Raw genomic sequence first — 16158 nt, forward strand, 5'->3', positions numbered from 1 at the left:
AAGAGCGGGTTCGGGGTGATCCAATCCGGGGGAGACAAGCGGGCTTTTCATAAAGTCTAGGGGCGCCAGAGACACCCGTTAGGTTGCCAACGCCTGTCCTCCAGGAGAGATGCCAGCGCAACCCAGAGTGGGGAAGGAGGCCCTTTTGCTGAGTAGGAGCCGGCACGAACACACAAAGCCGGGGGGTGCAGCCGGGCAGGAGGCCACGGAGGCGGCGAGACGGTTTAGTAGCCACAGGGCACAGCTTCTGCGTCGCCCATAGCCCTGCGGGAGGGAGCCCAGTAGCCCGCGAGGGTGAGGGCTGCAGCCGGGGAAGCCCGGGAGGCTGGAGGCAGAAGCTGGGGGCGCTGCCCAACGCCGAACCCCAGACTCCGAGTCCCCTCAAGGCTCGAAGTGGGGTGGAGGCGGGGGACAGCGCCCCGGGGGCTCCCAACCCCGCCGTCACCCGGGTGTCCCACAGCAGAGCGCGGAAGGCAGGCACGGCCCTCGGCTGCTTCAGCTGCTTCGGCTGCTGCTGCCCCGCGGCCCCCCCAGCTCCCTTGTTTGTCTCCCGAGTCCGGCCGGAACCGGCTTCTGCTCGCCGCCGGGCGGGCGGCGGCCGCTGATTGGCCGGCGTCTGTTTCCAGCCCCGCTCAGCCAATCAGCGCGCGGCGGTGTTTTCCTCAACAGGGTCGAAATAAAAGGGCTGCAATAAAAGGGGGCCGAAAAGGCGCCGGCCGGGCCCGTGACACAAGCCACAAGCGGCAGCTGGGCAAGCCCGCTTAGGGAGCGAGGGCGCGCGCGGGTAGGTAGGTAGGTGGGGAGGTGTCGGGGGAAGCTGTGGGGACGCCGAGAGCAAAGGGAACGGAGGGATGCGGAGAGAAGACGACGACGGCGGCGGCGAGAGGAGGGAGCCGCGGGGTGGAGGGAAGGGGACGGGGGGCCGCTTCCATGGAGACGGGGCTCCGCGCTGAGGTAATGCCCTGATGCGGGGCGGGGGGGGGGGGCGCCCGCTCGCGCCCTCGCGAGGATCCTCGCTCGCGCCGCCGGTTTGAACCGGCTTCGCCGCTCCCATGCGGGCTTCGCGTGGCCGCCGCAGCGCCTCGAGCCCTCCGCCGCGGCCAATGGGGCGCGAGTGCCGCGCGGCCGGGCCAATGAGCGGGCCGGGGGCGGGCCGGGCCGGGCCCCGCGTCCCTCCGCGCCGCTCGCTGCGCTGATCTTGTGGTTGCGGCCGCCGAGCTGAGGAAGGGGCTCGGGGGCGGGCGGGCGGGCGAAAGGGAGGGCGCCTACCCGGCTGCGTCCGAAGGAGGTAAATCAATCAATGCATGCCCCAGCCCAGTGGGCACCGCAGCCTGCAAACGCCGGAGCTCTGCCAGGCCATCCCTTGCTGCGGGGCTCCCTGTCCCCCGTCAGTACGCCTCGCTTGCTTCCATGCCTCAGTTTACCCCGAGAAGTCTCCCTTTCTGGCCCAGGGCGTTCTCCTTGAGCAGGAGAGCTCGGCTAAAAACGATGCATCTGCAGCCCTGGCCCCTGGAGGGATGGCTAGCTAGATATGCAAGCTTTGCAGCAGCGGCCTTGGAACGAGATCGCCGCCTGGGCCAGGCTGGGCCGAGCCGGGACTGACTGACTGACTGACTGACTGACTGACTGACTGATGTCTTGGTTCCGTGCTTTGCAGGTGGCTGCAAAGCGGGAGCCACCGCCGCCGTCGCGTTGCACCATGGCGCCCACCCTGGCCACTGCCCATCGGCGCCGCTGGTGGATGGCCTGCACCGCCGTGCTGGAAAACCTCCTCTTCTCAGCTGTCCTCCTGGGCTGGGGCTCCCTGCTCATCATGCTCAAGTCAGAGGGCTTTTACTCCTACCTGTGTACCGAGCCAGGTGAGACTGGGGGGTGGGGGTTGCTTGGAACTTAACTCGAGGCGGGTCTTGGTGTGGGATTTGGGAGGAGGACACCCATGGCTTTAAAAGATCTAACCAACATTATTATTAGGACCACCCCACCCTAGAGTTAGCCCCAAACTCATTTGATCACGCCTCCCAACTCTGCGTCCTACATGATGACACTGTGCCCCCCGGTTCATGGATGAAGAAATCGAGCTCACCCCAGACAGATCAGACTTGTCCCAGGGCCACGTAATTGGGATCTGTGACTGATCCAGAACCCCCCCCACACAGCACCACCCCCCAAGTCCAGATTGTTCTTTCCACCGCACAGGAACGTTCCTTGCTGAACTCCTCCCAGAGCCTGGCACATCCTTTGCTTTGCAGTAAACATGCTGCTGCCTGGCACATCCTTTGCCTGCAGTAAATATGCCGCTCTGCCCATAAGAAAGAGGAACTCCTGAGTGAGTGGATTCCCCCCCCCCTGCCCTGAGGACTGTTCATCTAGATATTTTTCAGTTAGACTGTTAATGAGTCTCTTCTGGACCTGCCAGTGACAATCTTGCCTATTTTTTTTGCTGCTCTAAGGTTTTCCTCTCACAGGCTGTGGAGGCCTCTCAGTGATCTCAGTGACTCTCAGGCTTGGGTGTATGTGTAGCAGGGAGCGGCTGAGCATATTTATGGTAATGTTGTAAGGACTGCTCCTTTTCTGAGCATGTTGCTAAATGCAGAAATGGACCCACACAGACCCACTTTGAGGATCCTAATCCTAATTGCTGCTTCTCAGCAATTTTAGCCTAGCAGCCCTTCCCCTATCCTTCTGTTCTTCCAGTTAATTACCTCAATGAATTGTCATCCCCAGCACCTTTTGTCAGCCACCCCATCCATCTGATGGAGGTAATCCAAGCATCGCTATGGACCTTTCTGTCTTCCTAAAGTTCGTATTTTGGGGAAGAGAAAGCTGCGGGCTTGCTTGCACTGCCTGTAACTGGTATAATCTCCCTGTTGCCCTGCTCTGATCTTCCAGGAGATTTCCTGAGTGCTCCCACCTCTTGGGAAACCTGGTGGGGGAGGTGAAGTGCCGGAGAAAGGAAGGGCCTGTGGCGAGGGCACAGAGCATATCATTTATAGCCTTTAGCCTTTAGCCTTTAGCCTCTCAGGCAGTTTCCTAATAGACTTAAAGGTGCTTGGCAGACCTTTCCTCACATCAGCAAGAAATGCTGGGAGAGGAGAAGGTCCCTCAGACCTTGTTCCTTGAATGAGTTTTTGTGCTTTGCCCCACAGATGTTAGAAGATTAATGACCCTGGAAGGAACAGGTCAGAGAGAGTTTGGTCACTTCCCTCCAGCCTCTCCTCCCTTTCTCTTCTCAACTCTTCCTTCTTGCCTCCCAATGGGCTCTTGCAAGCAGTACAGAGGGCTTATAAATGGAAGAAAGCGTCATCCCCAAAGGAAACTTGTTTTGTTTTTTGGTTTGTTTTTTTTTTGGTTTTTTGGGCCACACCTGGCAGTGTTCAGGGGTTACTCCTGGCTGTCTGCTCAGAAATAGCTCCTGGCAGGCACGGGGGACCATATGGGACACCGGGATTCGAACCAACCACCTTAGGTCCTGGATCGACTGCTTGCAAGGCAAACACCGCTGTGCTATCTCTCCGGGCCCCTCAAAGGAAACTTTTAACATCTCATCCAGTCTGGAGGAATATTAAAGTCAGATTTTCGGGGCTGGGGGGGGGGAACAGGACGACACATACACCAACAATGGGTGTGGGAAGATCAGATTCCCAGTATGTGCCCACAGACTGTCTACTGGTTTAGTGGCAGAATTGGGACTAGTCACTTCGATGCTGCCTTAGCCTTGGCATCTTCCTTCTTTTAAGAATACCAGAAATTGTGCCAACACAGTGCTGAGCTGGTCTTTAATTCCTTGAGAGATTTGCCAGTCCTTTCTATAAACCAAAGTGAAGGTGAAAGGTCAGGATTGTGGGTTGAATATCAACTTCTTATCACGTGCCTTTGCTCTTGCCTCTGATTTTGGTTTTTCTGCCTATCGAGTGAACCTGCTGAGCCAGCATGCTCTAAGCAGGGTTGCTGATTCTCTGCATCTTATCTCTGGCCTCCCTGCTCCTTGCTTCTTGGAGTCTATGTAACCTGTTGCCTCTTGGGTCCAGTAATCCCTGAGTTTTTTCCAACTGGGTATGTGAGGCAGATTTTAAGGTCAAGGTTTCTGCTTAGACCTTACATTTTCAAGCTTGTTGGACAGCTGAATTGCAGAGAAGCAATTCTGAAGCAGCTTATGAAATTGATTAAATCAGAGATGTGAAAAGCAGACAGTATGTACAGCTGATTGAGACAGACGCAAATGTGTCAGCTTTTTGTTGTTGTTGCTTTAAGGACTGATGCTTTGGTTTGTCCTCTAAAGGAAATTTGCCTGAACCTGTTGAAAGGTTCTCAGAACTCTTTCTTGGGACTCCAGCCAGAAGCTGGCCACAGACAGTTTCATATTCCAGTGTGATGAGGTGGGAGAAGGAAAGAATAGCCTATTTCTCTGTGGACAGTCAGGATTGCTGACTGGGACTGGGGGACCAGGGCTGTGCATTAGGGTTTTATCCCCCACCCCCCGTCCTAGGACAGGAAGGCCAACTGGGTTCCCAGCCTGGGAGAAATGGGGGCTTTCCCAGTACTCTCCTTTTGGCCTCAGCGTGGCCAGTGTCACACCCACATCTGACCCCTTTGCTCGTGTTCTCTGTCATCCAGTGACCTACTTATACAGGGTCTGCTGGGGGATGTGTGTGTGTGTGTGTGTGTGTGTGTGTGTGTGTGTGTGGCTGTTGCATCTCTCCTCTTTGCTCTCCCCTTGATAATACATGTACAGGCACTCTTCAGAGGCCCAGAACAGACCTGGCCCTGGCCCTTAGTCTGCAGTTTGCCAGCATCCAAATAAGCAATCTCAGCCAGACCTATCTAATTTCAGGAGGTGGCTAGGCTCCAGCAGAGAGCAGGGTGCCAGGAGCGAGAGATAACAGTGGGAATCTGACTTGGGTGGGCGGATGGACTGCTCTGCTGTTGAGGCAGAAATATAGCAGGAGATGAGGGGCAGGTCAGAAGAGAGGAGGCTGAGATCCCCAGTGACAAACTGCTCATTGCAGGAAGAAGAAAGAAGGGCTGGGCAGGGTAGGAGATGATGGGTGAGGCAGGAAGGGGCCTGAGCCTGTAGGCCCTGAGTGATGCCTGGGGGAGAAGACTTTATCCTCAGGCAGGAAGAAGTACTGGAGACAAGGAAGGTGGTGGTGCTAAGCCAGCTTGTCAGGTTAGGCGTGGCACAGGGTGGGGGGACTCTGCACATGACGGGTTGGCACCTGCCTAGGGAACTCTAGCCCATTTCTAGACTCTAAGGCAGACCTTGGTTCTGTGCTGTCCTGTCACTTTCATCTGTGTCCCCTGCCTGTGGTGGGGACAAGGGTGGTGTGGGGAAGCTGGACCCTACCCACAATTCTAAAAACCAGAGACTGGGCCCTGAGCCCTGAGGGAACAGAGAGGGAACACAGGGTTGCAGGGCCAGGCCTGGCTGCTGCTGTGTAGGGATCAGGAACCAGGTAAGGACAGATTGATCCCTTAATGCCCAGGACCTTCCCTTTTTAACTCTCGCCCACATGCTAAGGTGAGTCATCGAACAGTTCTGAAAACCCACCTTTCACTTTTATTGTTGTGCCCATGGGTTTTTATTGTCTCTACCCTCGTTTATTTGAAATTTAACAGAAGATAAGGGGACTGGAGTGATAGTACAGCAGGTAGGGCACTTGCTTTGCACAAAGCCAACCCAGGTTTGATCCCCAGGACCACATAAACATCTCCAAACTTCCGCAGGAATGAGACCTTCCTGAAGCTCACAGCCAGCAGTATACTCACCCACACCTGGTATGGTCCATGAGATCACCAGGAGTTATCCCTGAATGCAGAGCCAGGAGCAAGCCATGAGCATAGCTGGGGTGTTGCCCCAAATTCAGAAACAAAAGAAAAAGAAAGCATGAAATTGCCTCCCCAGGTAATCAAGGTCATCACAGCTTCAAGTTTAAAAGCTGGAACCTTGCAGCACTGACCACTTGGATTCAGGTTCACCTTAGCCTCTGGCCATTTCTGAGACCTGAGATGGAGTCCTAGGTTGGGGGGAAGGGTGCCTAGAGACCAAGGACTGTGACCCCGGGTGGGAGGCTCAGCCTCTCTAGGCAGCCCTGTGAGCGGCTGTGTCCTGCCTCCTGTTTGCTCTTTTCTGCGGGTGACCTCTTACCTACATACCCCCTGCTGGACTGAGATTCTGCTTCCTGTTGCCGGATAGACAAGGAATCCAGAGACAGGAGATCCTGGGGCAGGGGAGGTCCAGGGGCTTGTGTCTGTCTGGGCCAAGCGTCTGCTCAGGAATTCAGGGGCCTCCTGCCCTGTGCTTTCTTAAGCACTGTCCTGTCAGCTGGTCTGATCTGGAAACTCTACTTCTCGTTGTTTCCCTGGGGAAGGAGGACCCTCCTCTGACCCAGGGGTGTCAGGGGAGCCTGAATGGGGTCACAGCATCCTCCTCTCTCTCCCCTGGTTTCTCGGTCAAGACCTTGTGTGTGAGTGCTCTATGTGAAGACCTAACAGTGGGGCATTGTTCTCTGCTTTGCCCTCCTGGTCTCCTCCTCAGCAGCCTTAAGCCTGCTGTAGGCACAGAGGCCTCACCAGCTCCTTGCTGGGTTTCAGCTTCCCCTTCAGGCAGGACCAGGCCAGGCCATTCCTGTTGCCCATTTTGGAGGCATCTGTTTCATAACAGGTGCAGGTGAGGGCTGAGGGATACCTCTGGGCTTGGAACTTCCTGGATACTTCTCTGCTTGTGTCTCTTGACCCAGGTGAGGAGAGAGGAAGTGTTTGGTCCCATGCTAGAGGTGGGGTCACTGGTAGAGCTGTTTACTACCAACAGAGCCCTGCCTTCGAAAATTCCAGTTTCTCTAGGAGAGCTGGACACTGTGACATTGCTCTGAGAGGTCACCCAGACCCACTGCTGGCCTTTATGCCTTAGACATCCCTGCCTGGAGGTAGGATGTCATAGGCGGGATTTTGCAGGCATATCCAGGGATTACAGGGCCAGTCGTTACTCCCTTGGCAACTGCCTAACCCCTTCTCATGAGCACTAGGCCCACCATCTACTTTTTGGAGTGAATGATCTGGAAATAATTTGAGATATTACAACTCTATCTGACTTGGGGGCCTTGCCTGGGATTTACCTTTTCCACAGGTGAACACACCAATAACTTAGTGGTTTAGTTGCAGTTCTCTGGGAAACCAGCACCATGGCTCAATGTGACCCCTAGGGCTTCCAGGGCCTGCCTGGCTTCAGCAGCACTGAGACTGGGGTCTCTCCACCCACCCTGCTGTCACACCTGTACTGCTTTGCTTCTGTCTGTATACCAGTGTACAATGCTGAAACCCTGAGCAACCACTTTGCTCAGTGCTGGTTACTTCTGTTTTTTTGTTTTTTGTTTTGCCACACCCAGTGGCATTCAGGGGTTACTCCTGGCTCTTCACTCAGAAAGTACTCCTGGCAGGCTCGGGGGACCATGTGGGATGCTGGTGATTGAACCCGGGTCCATCCTGGGTCAGCTGCGTGCAAGGCAAATGCCCTACCACTGTGCTATTGCTCCAGCCCCCATGCTGGTCACTTCTGGCTGGCTGACTCTCCTGGTAGTGTGACTCCAAAAGTACCTTTGCTGGGGCTGGAGCGATTGTATAGTAGGTAGAGTACCTGCCTTGCATATGGCTGACTGAGGTTCAATCCCTGGCATTCCTTGTGGTCTCCTGATCCCTCCAGGAGTGATTCCTGAGTGCAGAGTCAGGAGTAAACCCTGAGTACTGACAGGTGTGCCCCCCCCCCCAACAAACCAAAAAGTAGCTGTATTTTCCTTGGTTCTGCTCTGAAAGGAGTGCCACTCAAGCCCTATTTGTCTTGTCCTTTGAATAACTGCATGGTTGGGCTGTATTTGAAAAAAAAATGTGGTGGAAGTGGGGGTGGAAGGTATCTGGCTTGTTAGGTTCTTTTGTTTTTCTTTTCTTTTTTTTTTTTATAGCTTTTGGGTCAAAACCAGCAGTGTTCAGGACTGAATCCTGACTGTGTTCAGGAATCCTGAACAGGATTCCTGATGTTGCTCAGGGGATGATATGGGATGCCATAGATTAAACCTGATTGGCTGCTTACAAGACATGTGCCCTACCCATTGCACTACCTAGTTTGTTAGATTTTGTTTTAGTGACTTCATAGGTTAACCTGTCTAATATTTCCTTAAACCCCCCTATCTTCAGTTTGGTTCCACAACTTGGCTCCAGATATCCTCTTTTCTTTCTTCTCTTGTGACTCTTTAACCCTTGTCTTTGTTCATTTAATAAACTGAGGGGATTTGAAGAGGCACTGGCTGTGGTGACAGGGAACACAGCTCTGCCCCAGCCCTATTAGGACTGATTGTACTGTCACTGTTCTGAAGCCCCACTCTAGGGCACTGCCTACAGCTCTGTAGCTTGCCAGTGGCCTGGTATATCCCTATCTCAACCTCAGATAACAGCAATCATCTCTGTAAAGCTAAGATTTGTTAAGTCCTTCCTTCCTTCCTTCCTTCCTTCCTTCCTTCCTTCCTTCCTTCCTTCCTTCCTTCCTTCCTTCCTTCCTTCCTTCCTTCCTTCCTTCCTTCCTTCCTTCCTCCCTCCCTCCCTTCCCTCCTTCCCTCCCTCCCTTCCTTCCCTCCCTCTCTCTCTTTCTCCTTCCTCCCTTTCTCCCTCCCTCCTTTTTCCAGGGGAGGGGCACACCTGACAATGCTTAGGGCTTACCTGGCTCTGCCCTCCGGAATCACTCCTGGTGGTGCTCAGGAAGGATGTTGGGGGAGGATCAAACCAGGTTTGGCTTGCAAGGCAGGTGCCCCACCATTGTACTTTCACCACAGCCCCTTCTTTCAAGGACTATTCCAGGGCTCTGTGCTCAGGAATGATCCCTGACAGTGCTTGGGGATTATATCTGGTGTACAGGATTCAAACCTGGGTCAACTGCAGCCTAAGGCAAGTGACCTAACCTTTGCGCTATCTCTTTGGCCCCTATCAGTCACTTTCTATGCTTGTGTAAGCTCCAGGATGTTATCTGCATTTTCTCATTTATATTCCAAAGCTCTAGGTTGTAGGTCCTAGTACATTATGCCCATTTGTCAGTTAAAGAAACTGAGATGGAGTGAGATGAAATCACATCTCCGAGTTTCTATGAAGTAGGAAGTAGAGGAAGGAAAATTGCAACTCAGACTTGTAGCGTGGCACTTTACCCCCAATCAGCATGCCCCTAATGGAGTTTGCTGATTAAAGGTTGGCCTGAGCATGATTCATCCCAAGTGCATGCTTTTCTGTGACCTTGAAGCATCCCTTTGCAGACCTCAGCTTTATGGTCTTGGCGCCACAAGGCTGCGCTGGGGAGGCGTGGGCCTATCTGCAGAGAGGTATTTCCCGCCTCTCCGTGGGTGACCGCGCATATAATCAGGCTTTCTTCAGTATTACTCAGCATCTTTTAACTAGCTGGCCAACAGGGAGACAGTTCCTTAGCAGCTGGGTGTCCCCCACCCTTCCACCCACAGCTGCCACAGCACTTTGTTTGCCCTGACTGGACTTTGGAGGGGCTGTTAAAAACTGAGATTATAGCAAAGGCGTTGCCACGGGGGACAGCCACACACTGATCCTAATAAGAAGAGGAAGAAAACTGCACCTCCCACAAGTAAAAGCCTATCTCTTTGGGACCAGAGAGGGAGGGAGTACAGAGGATGAGGTACTTGTATGAGAATGATCACACAAACACACACACACACACACACACACACACACACACACACTACAGAGGATGAGGTACTTGTATGAGAATGATCACACAAACACACACACACACACGAGCGCGCGCACACATTCTCTCTCTCTCTCTCTCTCTCTCTCTCTCTCTCTCTCTCTCTCTCTCTCTCTCTCTCTCTCTCTCTCTCTCTCTCTCCCCCACCACACACAGCATTGGGGGGATTAAGCATGGTCCTTAAATCCCACCAGCAGTGATTCACAGATTTAGGACTATCTCCTGAACACCTCTAGGAGTAGTCCAGCCTCTCCCCATTCTACCCCCCCCAATTTAAAAAAATAAGGAAATAAGGCAACACTTTAAAAAACTTGGTTGGGACTGGAGAGATAGCATGGAGGTAAGGCATTTGCCTTGCATGCAGAAGGATGGTGGTTCAAATCCCGGCATCCCATATGGTCCCCCGAGCCTGCCAGGAGTGATTTTTGAGCATAGAGTCAGGAGTAACCACTGAGTGCTGCCGGTGTGACCCCCCCCCCCAAGAAAAAAAATTGATTAAGGGGCCAGAGCAATAGTACAGCAGTAAGATGTTTGCCTTCCATGTAGCCAACCCAGAATAGACCCTGATTTGATTTCTGGCATCCCATATGGTCTCCCAAGCCTGCCAGGAGCAATTTCTAAGTGCAGACCCAGGAGTAACCCCTGAGCGCTGCCAAGTGTGACCCCCCCAAAAAAAATTGCTTAATTTTATAATTGAAGCTTAACTACAAACATGTTTATAATCCTGGTGCTTAAATAAAGATATTATAAAAATAATAAAAATAAAAAATTGGGGGCCGATGAGGTGGCGCTAGAGTAGAGGTAAGGTGTCTGCCTTGCAAGCGCTAGCCAAGGAAGGACTGCAATTCGATCCCCTGGCATCCCATATGGTCCCCCCAAGCCAGGGGCAATTTCTGAGTGCTTAGCCAGGAGTAACCCCTGAACATCACTATGGTCCAAAAAACCAAAAAAATAAAAAATTGAGTCACAGTGAGATACAAAGTTATTCATGATTGAATTTCAGAGTGTTGCAGTACCCATCCCTTCACCAGTGTACACTTCCTGCTATTACGTGTTCCCAGTTTCCTTCCCATCCCCCAGGAGGGGCCAGAGTGATAGTACTTGGGGTTAGGTCTTTGTCTTTCTTGTGGCTAAACCAAGTTTGATCCTAGGCACCCCATCTTTCTCCAGTCCTCTCCAGGAGTGAGTTGTGGGCACTACTGGGTGTTGCCCAGACCAAAATAAATAAAAAGCCAAGCAGGAATTCCATGGGGCAGTACATGTGGGGTCAGCATGATGGAAATGCCCTGGAGGAGATGACATGAGGACTATCAAGGACATCTATTGGTCTTTACAGAAACCATATCCTGCAGGGGTCCTGGCTGCTTATCCTTCCCAGGTGGCCTGGGTGCTGCCTCCCCAGTTCTGCTTCAGTCTGTTTCCATGACCACCCTAGCTGAAAAGGTTCTAGCCAGCCAGGTCCTGCAGTGGCACCTCTGTTCTAGGGTATCCCTCCATTTAGACTTGGATCACCTCTTTAGAGCTCAAGCATGAAGCCCTGAAATTATGGACAAGCCTTTGTGTGTTTTTTTCTGAGGAGCAGGGATAGAGTTTTCTTTATTAGTTTCAGGAAGATCTCTGTGACTCCCACAAAAGTTAAGAACCTTTGCATTATCACCCTTAGGTTGTGGACCAGACAGCGGGGCCTACTTGGAAATGAGAGGGTATAATTAGCTTGAGCCCTTGCATGGGCCATGATCACTTCTGCCTTTCCCTGTGGGTGCACTCAGTATGTACACAGGCCTCCCTGCCAGTCCCTGTGATCAGTTCTCCCTCCTTCTCCACAGAGAATGTCACCAACAGCTCAGTGGGGGGTACAGCATCGCCAGAGCTGGAGGAGGTGAGCTGGATGAATGGCTGGCTCAGCTGCCCCGCCCAGGACGAGATGCTAAACTTGGCTTTCACTGTGGGCTCCTTCCTGCTCAGTGCCATCACTCTTCCCCTGGGCATCGTCATGGATAAGTATGGCCCCAGGAAGCTGAGGCTGCTGGGCAGGTTAGTACATAGCTGGGGGTGGGCAGGGGTACCCCTGGGGATAAACCTTTACTCAGTAGTAAATTCTGGTACTGCTGTTGGTCTACTTGGAAGCCCCCAAGCCCATCCCACATGGTGAGGTTCCTGCTCTGTCTGCTGCTAAGTCAGTGGCTACTTTTACACTGTGCTAAGATTTCTGGAGATGTTTGTCATTAAGAAAACTGGTTTTGTGGCCCAGGGAGATAGTACTGAGGTTATGACATTTGCCTTGTATATGGTGACTTGTTTGATTCCCATCATTACCTAGTGCCCTTAACCCTACTGACTGGGAATGACCCCTGATCACTGCTGCATATGACCTCATTAAAAAAAAATACTTGATGGGGCCGGGCGGTGGCGCAAGAGGTAAGGTGCCTGCCTTGCCCGCGCTAGCCTTGGACGGACCACGGTTCGATCCCCCGGCGTCCCATATGGTCCCCCAAGCCAGGAGCAACTTCTGAGCGCATAGCCAGGAGTAACCCCTGAGCGTTACCGGGTGTGGCCCAAAAACCAAAAAAAAAAAAAAAAAAAAAATACTTGGGAGCTGGAGCAATAGTACAGCGGTGTGCCTTGCACACAGCCAACCTGGGTTCAATCCCTGACACCACATATAGTCTCCTGAGCCCACCAGGAGTGATTCCTGAGCCAGGACTAATCCCTGAGCACAGAGACAGGAATAAGCCTTGAGCACTGCCTGGTCTTACCCCCCAAAAAATAAACAAAATTCTTAAAAATGGTTCCCATACGCCTCATATCTAAGACCTGGGTTTTTTTTTTTTTTTTTTTTTTTTTTTTTTTTGGTTTTTGGGCCACACCCTGTGACGCTCAGGGGTTACTCCTGGCTATGCGCTCAGAAGTTGCTCCTGGCTTCTTGGGGGACCATATGGGACGCCGGGGGATCGAACCACGGTCCGTCCTAGGCTAGCGCAGGCAAGGCAGGCACCTTACCTCCAGCGCCACCGCCCGGCCCCAGACCTGGGTTTAATCCCCAGTCTCACACCCACATTTTTCAAGGGTGTATGTATTTTTTTTCTTTTTTCTGGAACTCAGGACCACATGTAAGTCAATCACATCATGACTAAGCTAATCCCCTCCCTGGTTTTCAGTGTTTTTGACCTCATACCTCCATGAGAAAAAAATGATTTTGAAAATATAATAACCACTATCCACTATAAACTCATAGAATTTTCAATTTAGTATACCTTTTTAATGTTTCATGTGTTACAATAACCTATACAAAACATCAGATAAAGTGACTCAGAATTACAAACTATAAAATGAAATTTCCAGTCTTTTTCCCACCCTAGTAGATCATGTACTCCCTGATTATAAAGCTCCATACCCAGCCTCAGGGTGAATTCCCTGGCAACTGACCTGTGAGGCCAGAACTGCTGCTCTCAGTTCTGTGGGGAATGTTCAGGCAGAGGTTTGCTGTGAGACCCAAGAGGGTGAAGAGAATAGGGTGGGGCCATGAACTTTGCTGATGAAGATATCTGTTTTCTATACAGTTTTAGCAGGGGCTTTCAGGAGCTGCCACTTATCTCCCTGATGCCAACTGGGCATAGGAATCTGAAAATAGGTTATGATCTTGCCCTCTGGCTTTAGAACCTTGGCTCTCTCCAATCTGGGCCTGGGAGGGTCAGTGCAGTATTTACCAGACCTGGCTTTAGGGCCTGAATCCCAGCCTAACTAACTAGGAACTCAGAGGCTTTGGCAAATTTAAGTTCTTTTTTTTAAATCTGTGTTTTATTTTCCTCACCAGTCCAAGTGAGCCAATTATATGCTTTAGAAATGTTAAATGAAAGGCATTCATATATGTAAATTTCCTGAAAGCATTAGACACTTAGTAAAAACCCACAGATGATAATAGCATTAACAATAACAAGAAGTTATGTAATAAAAATCTCAAATAATATGTTATTTTGCTTATTTTAGTGCCTGCTTTGCTGTCTCCTGCTTGCTTATTGCCTATGGCGCCAGTAACCCGGACTGTGAGTATTCTTTTTTCTCTGCCCTTTTGTTGGGGTTTGGGGAGGGGTGCCCAGGAAGCTGTCTGGGAAGTTCTGCTGGTCCCATGCTCACTGAGTATTTGTGGAACACTAACTTGTTAGTCCTTTTCTCCAGGCTCTGCTTTCAAATGGGGGACTGGGTAAGAGATTGAGATGGACAACAAACGCCCAGGGTGTACAACCTACCCCTTTTCTCATCAAAGCAAGTCAGTTGGCCAGACCTGGCCTCACTCATGCTAACCTGAGAGTCAGATTATAGAACCAGTCCAGCTGCAGGGATGCATGTGAAAGCTGTGTGCTGAGTTTCTTCCGTCTATCCCAGCTAGCACTTTACTTATTTAGGGGAGGGGTTCTCCCAGTGGTATTAAGGGCCACCAAAAATATATCTAGTGGTGCTTGGAAGGCAGTGTTGTGCCAGGTACTAAACCTAGGACCATCTACATTCCAGGCATTTCCTTCAGCCCTTTGATCTCTCTCCATGGCAGCAGGTTCATGATTCTGTGTCCAGGGATCACTCCTATGGACTCAGGGAACCAGACCATGCCATAAGAGATGCTGGGGACTAAACCCAGGTCAGCTCCTTGTAAATCAAGCACCCTACCACTGTTGTAGCACTCCAGCTTTAAACTTTAAAACGCTTTTAAACTTAACATTTTTTTAATTTTAATTTTTTTAATTTTTAATTATGAGAACAATGATGCAAAGAGGAGAAGGTAAAGTTATAGTGGAAGGACAATCGCCCATAAACAGAGTTCTCAAAAGAAATCCCCTTGCTGACGCCTAAATATTGAACTTACAAAGAACATTAAGAAAAATAAGGCAGAACCCATGTACAATTATTTTGTCCACAAGTCCCCCGATTGTAGTACATTATAACATTTCTTAGCAGTACACAAAGCAATCTAAAGACATGAGATTTATGTGACTCCTTAAACATTGAAGGCATAGTATTTTTTTTTATATTTTCATGCACATGCATATTAGTTTAAGTTAACATCAAAAGTTTAAGGTTTTTTTTTTTAAGGGTTAGAGTCAAAAGAACACAGTAAAAACAGTGTTAAGAGTGGCAAATATTGTTTGCATAGGCCCACCAAAATATGGGGGACATGGAAAGGAAAAGCCTTGGTCTAAATACAAGGAGACCTTACCCCTGAAGTTTCCTGGCATAAGACCAATTCTAGGCTCCAGGCTAACTAGTTTATTCAATCCAAGTCATTGTAGTGCCAATACAGTTTTATTTTTCACGTAGTCTCAATTATTGTTGGCATCAGGTTTTTGTATTAAAGATCCTGGAATCTGCACATCCTACATTGAAGTCAGGCTGGTGTGGAGTATCCGCTAGTTTCTTTTTTTGTTTGTTTTTGTTTTTTGTTTTTGTTTTTTATAGTGCTCAGGGGTTATTCCTGGCTGTCTGCTCAGAAATAGCTCCTGGCAGGCACGGGGGACCATATGGGACACCGGGATTCGAACTAACCACCTTTGGTCCTGGATCGGCTGCTTGCAAGGCAAATGCCGCTATGCTCTCTCTCCGGGCCCATATCCGCTAGTTTCACCTCACAATTAAGGGGCAATACAGAAAGCCCTGTCCTGTAAGCAGGTCATTGTTGTTGTTAAGTCTTCTCAGTGTTAAGGGAAGTCTCTTTTGAGTAGGTCGATGTCAGAGCAGCGGTAGGGGCTTTCCCCGGGCCACATGCCTGGGAAAGTCAGCGAGGTGGGTCCCTTGGCAGAGCTTGAAGGTACTCTAGGCTTTTCCCCATTCTCCACTCGGCTCCTTAGGGAGGGGCTGGGTGGGGGCCCTGAACTTCCAGCCTCCCAGCTTCATGAAGCAGTCACTGTTAATCTCTTACCAGTCTATATTTTCAAAATGCCCCCGCGCACACAAGATCCATTAATAGTACTCACTATCATTGAATTATGTTTTTATGTATACAGAATGTCCATTTTGTACTCTGCCCTTTCACACATACCTACGAAAGTCATTTTTTCTCTTTAACTTTCTTACCCCCTATCATCATTACTCCACATTTACCCTTTTTAACTTAAGTACTGTAGAGTCCTAAGTCACAGACCAAGTGGTGCCCTGAATTTAACACCCCCCCAACTATTCCAAAAGGGAATTTGATGAAAGAGTCCCTCAGTTTAATGCTTATGTTTGAACCAAGTCATGGGTATTGTTGGATGTGTTCTTACGCTCCCATATACTCTGATATCCACGTGGCTTTATTTCTTGTTTGCATAGGCACATTAAAACGGGAAAATACTATACATACAAGTAAGTTATTATCTAATAGAGATAGGAACACACAAATCTTGTAGTGCAATGGAACCTTACACTCTGAACATTGACAT

General features: G+C 50.5%; 1 protein-coding gene across 1 annotated transcript in view; it reads left to right on the top strand.

The window, feature by feature from the left end:
* The first annotated feature begins 1651 nt into the window (after positions 1–1651).
* The window catches only part of SLC43A2 (solute carrier family 43 member 2), a 57779-nt gene continuing 43272 nt past the window's right edge, over positions 1652–16158 (top strand). The window contains exons 1-3 of the mRNA XM_049782653.1: positions 1652–1859; positions 11575–11782; positions 13736–13791. Coding sequence (XP_049638610.1) covers positions 1700–1859; positions 11575–11782; positions 13736–13791 — 424 coding nt within the window. The 5' untranslated portion in view covers positions 1652–1699. The remainder of the gene's footprint in view (positions 1860–11574; positions 11783–13735; positions 13792–16158) is intronic.

Source organism: Suncus etruscus, chromosome 1, assembly GCF_024139225.1.
Source record: "Suncus etruscus isolate mSunEtr1 chromosome 1, mSunEtr1.pri.cur, whole genome shotgun sequence".
NCBI lineage: Eukaryota > Metazoa > Chordata > Mammalia > Eulipotyphla > Soricidae > Suncus > Suncus etruscus.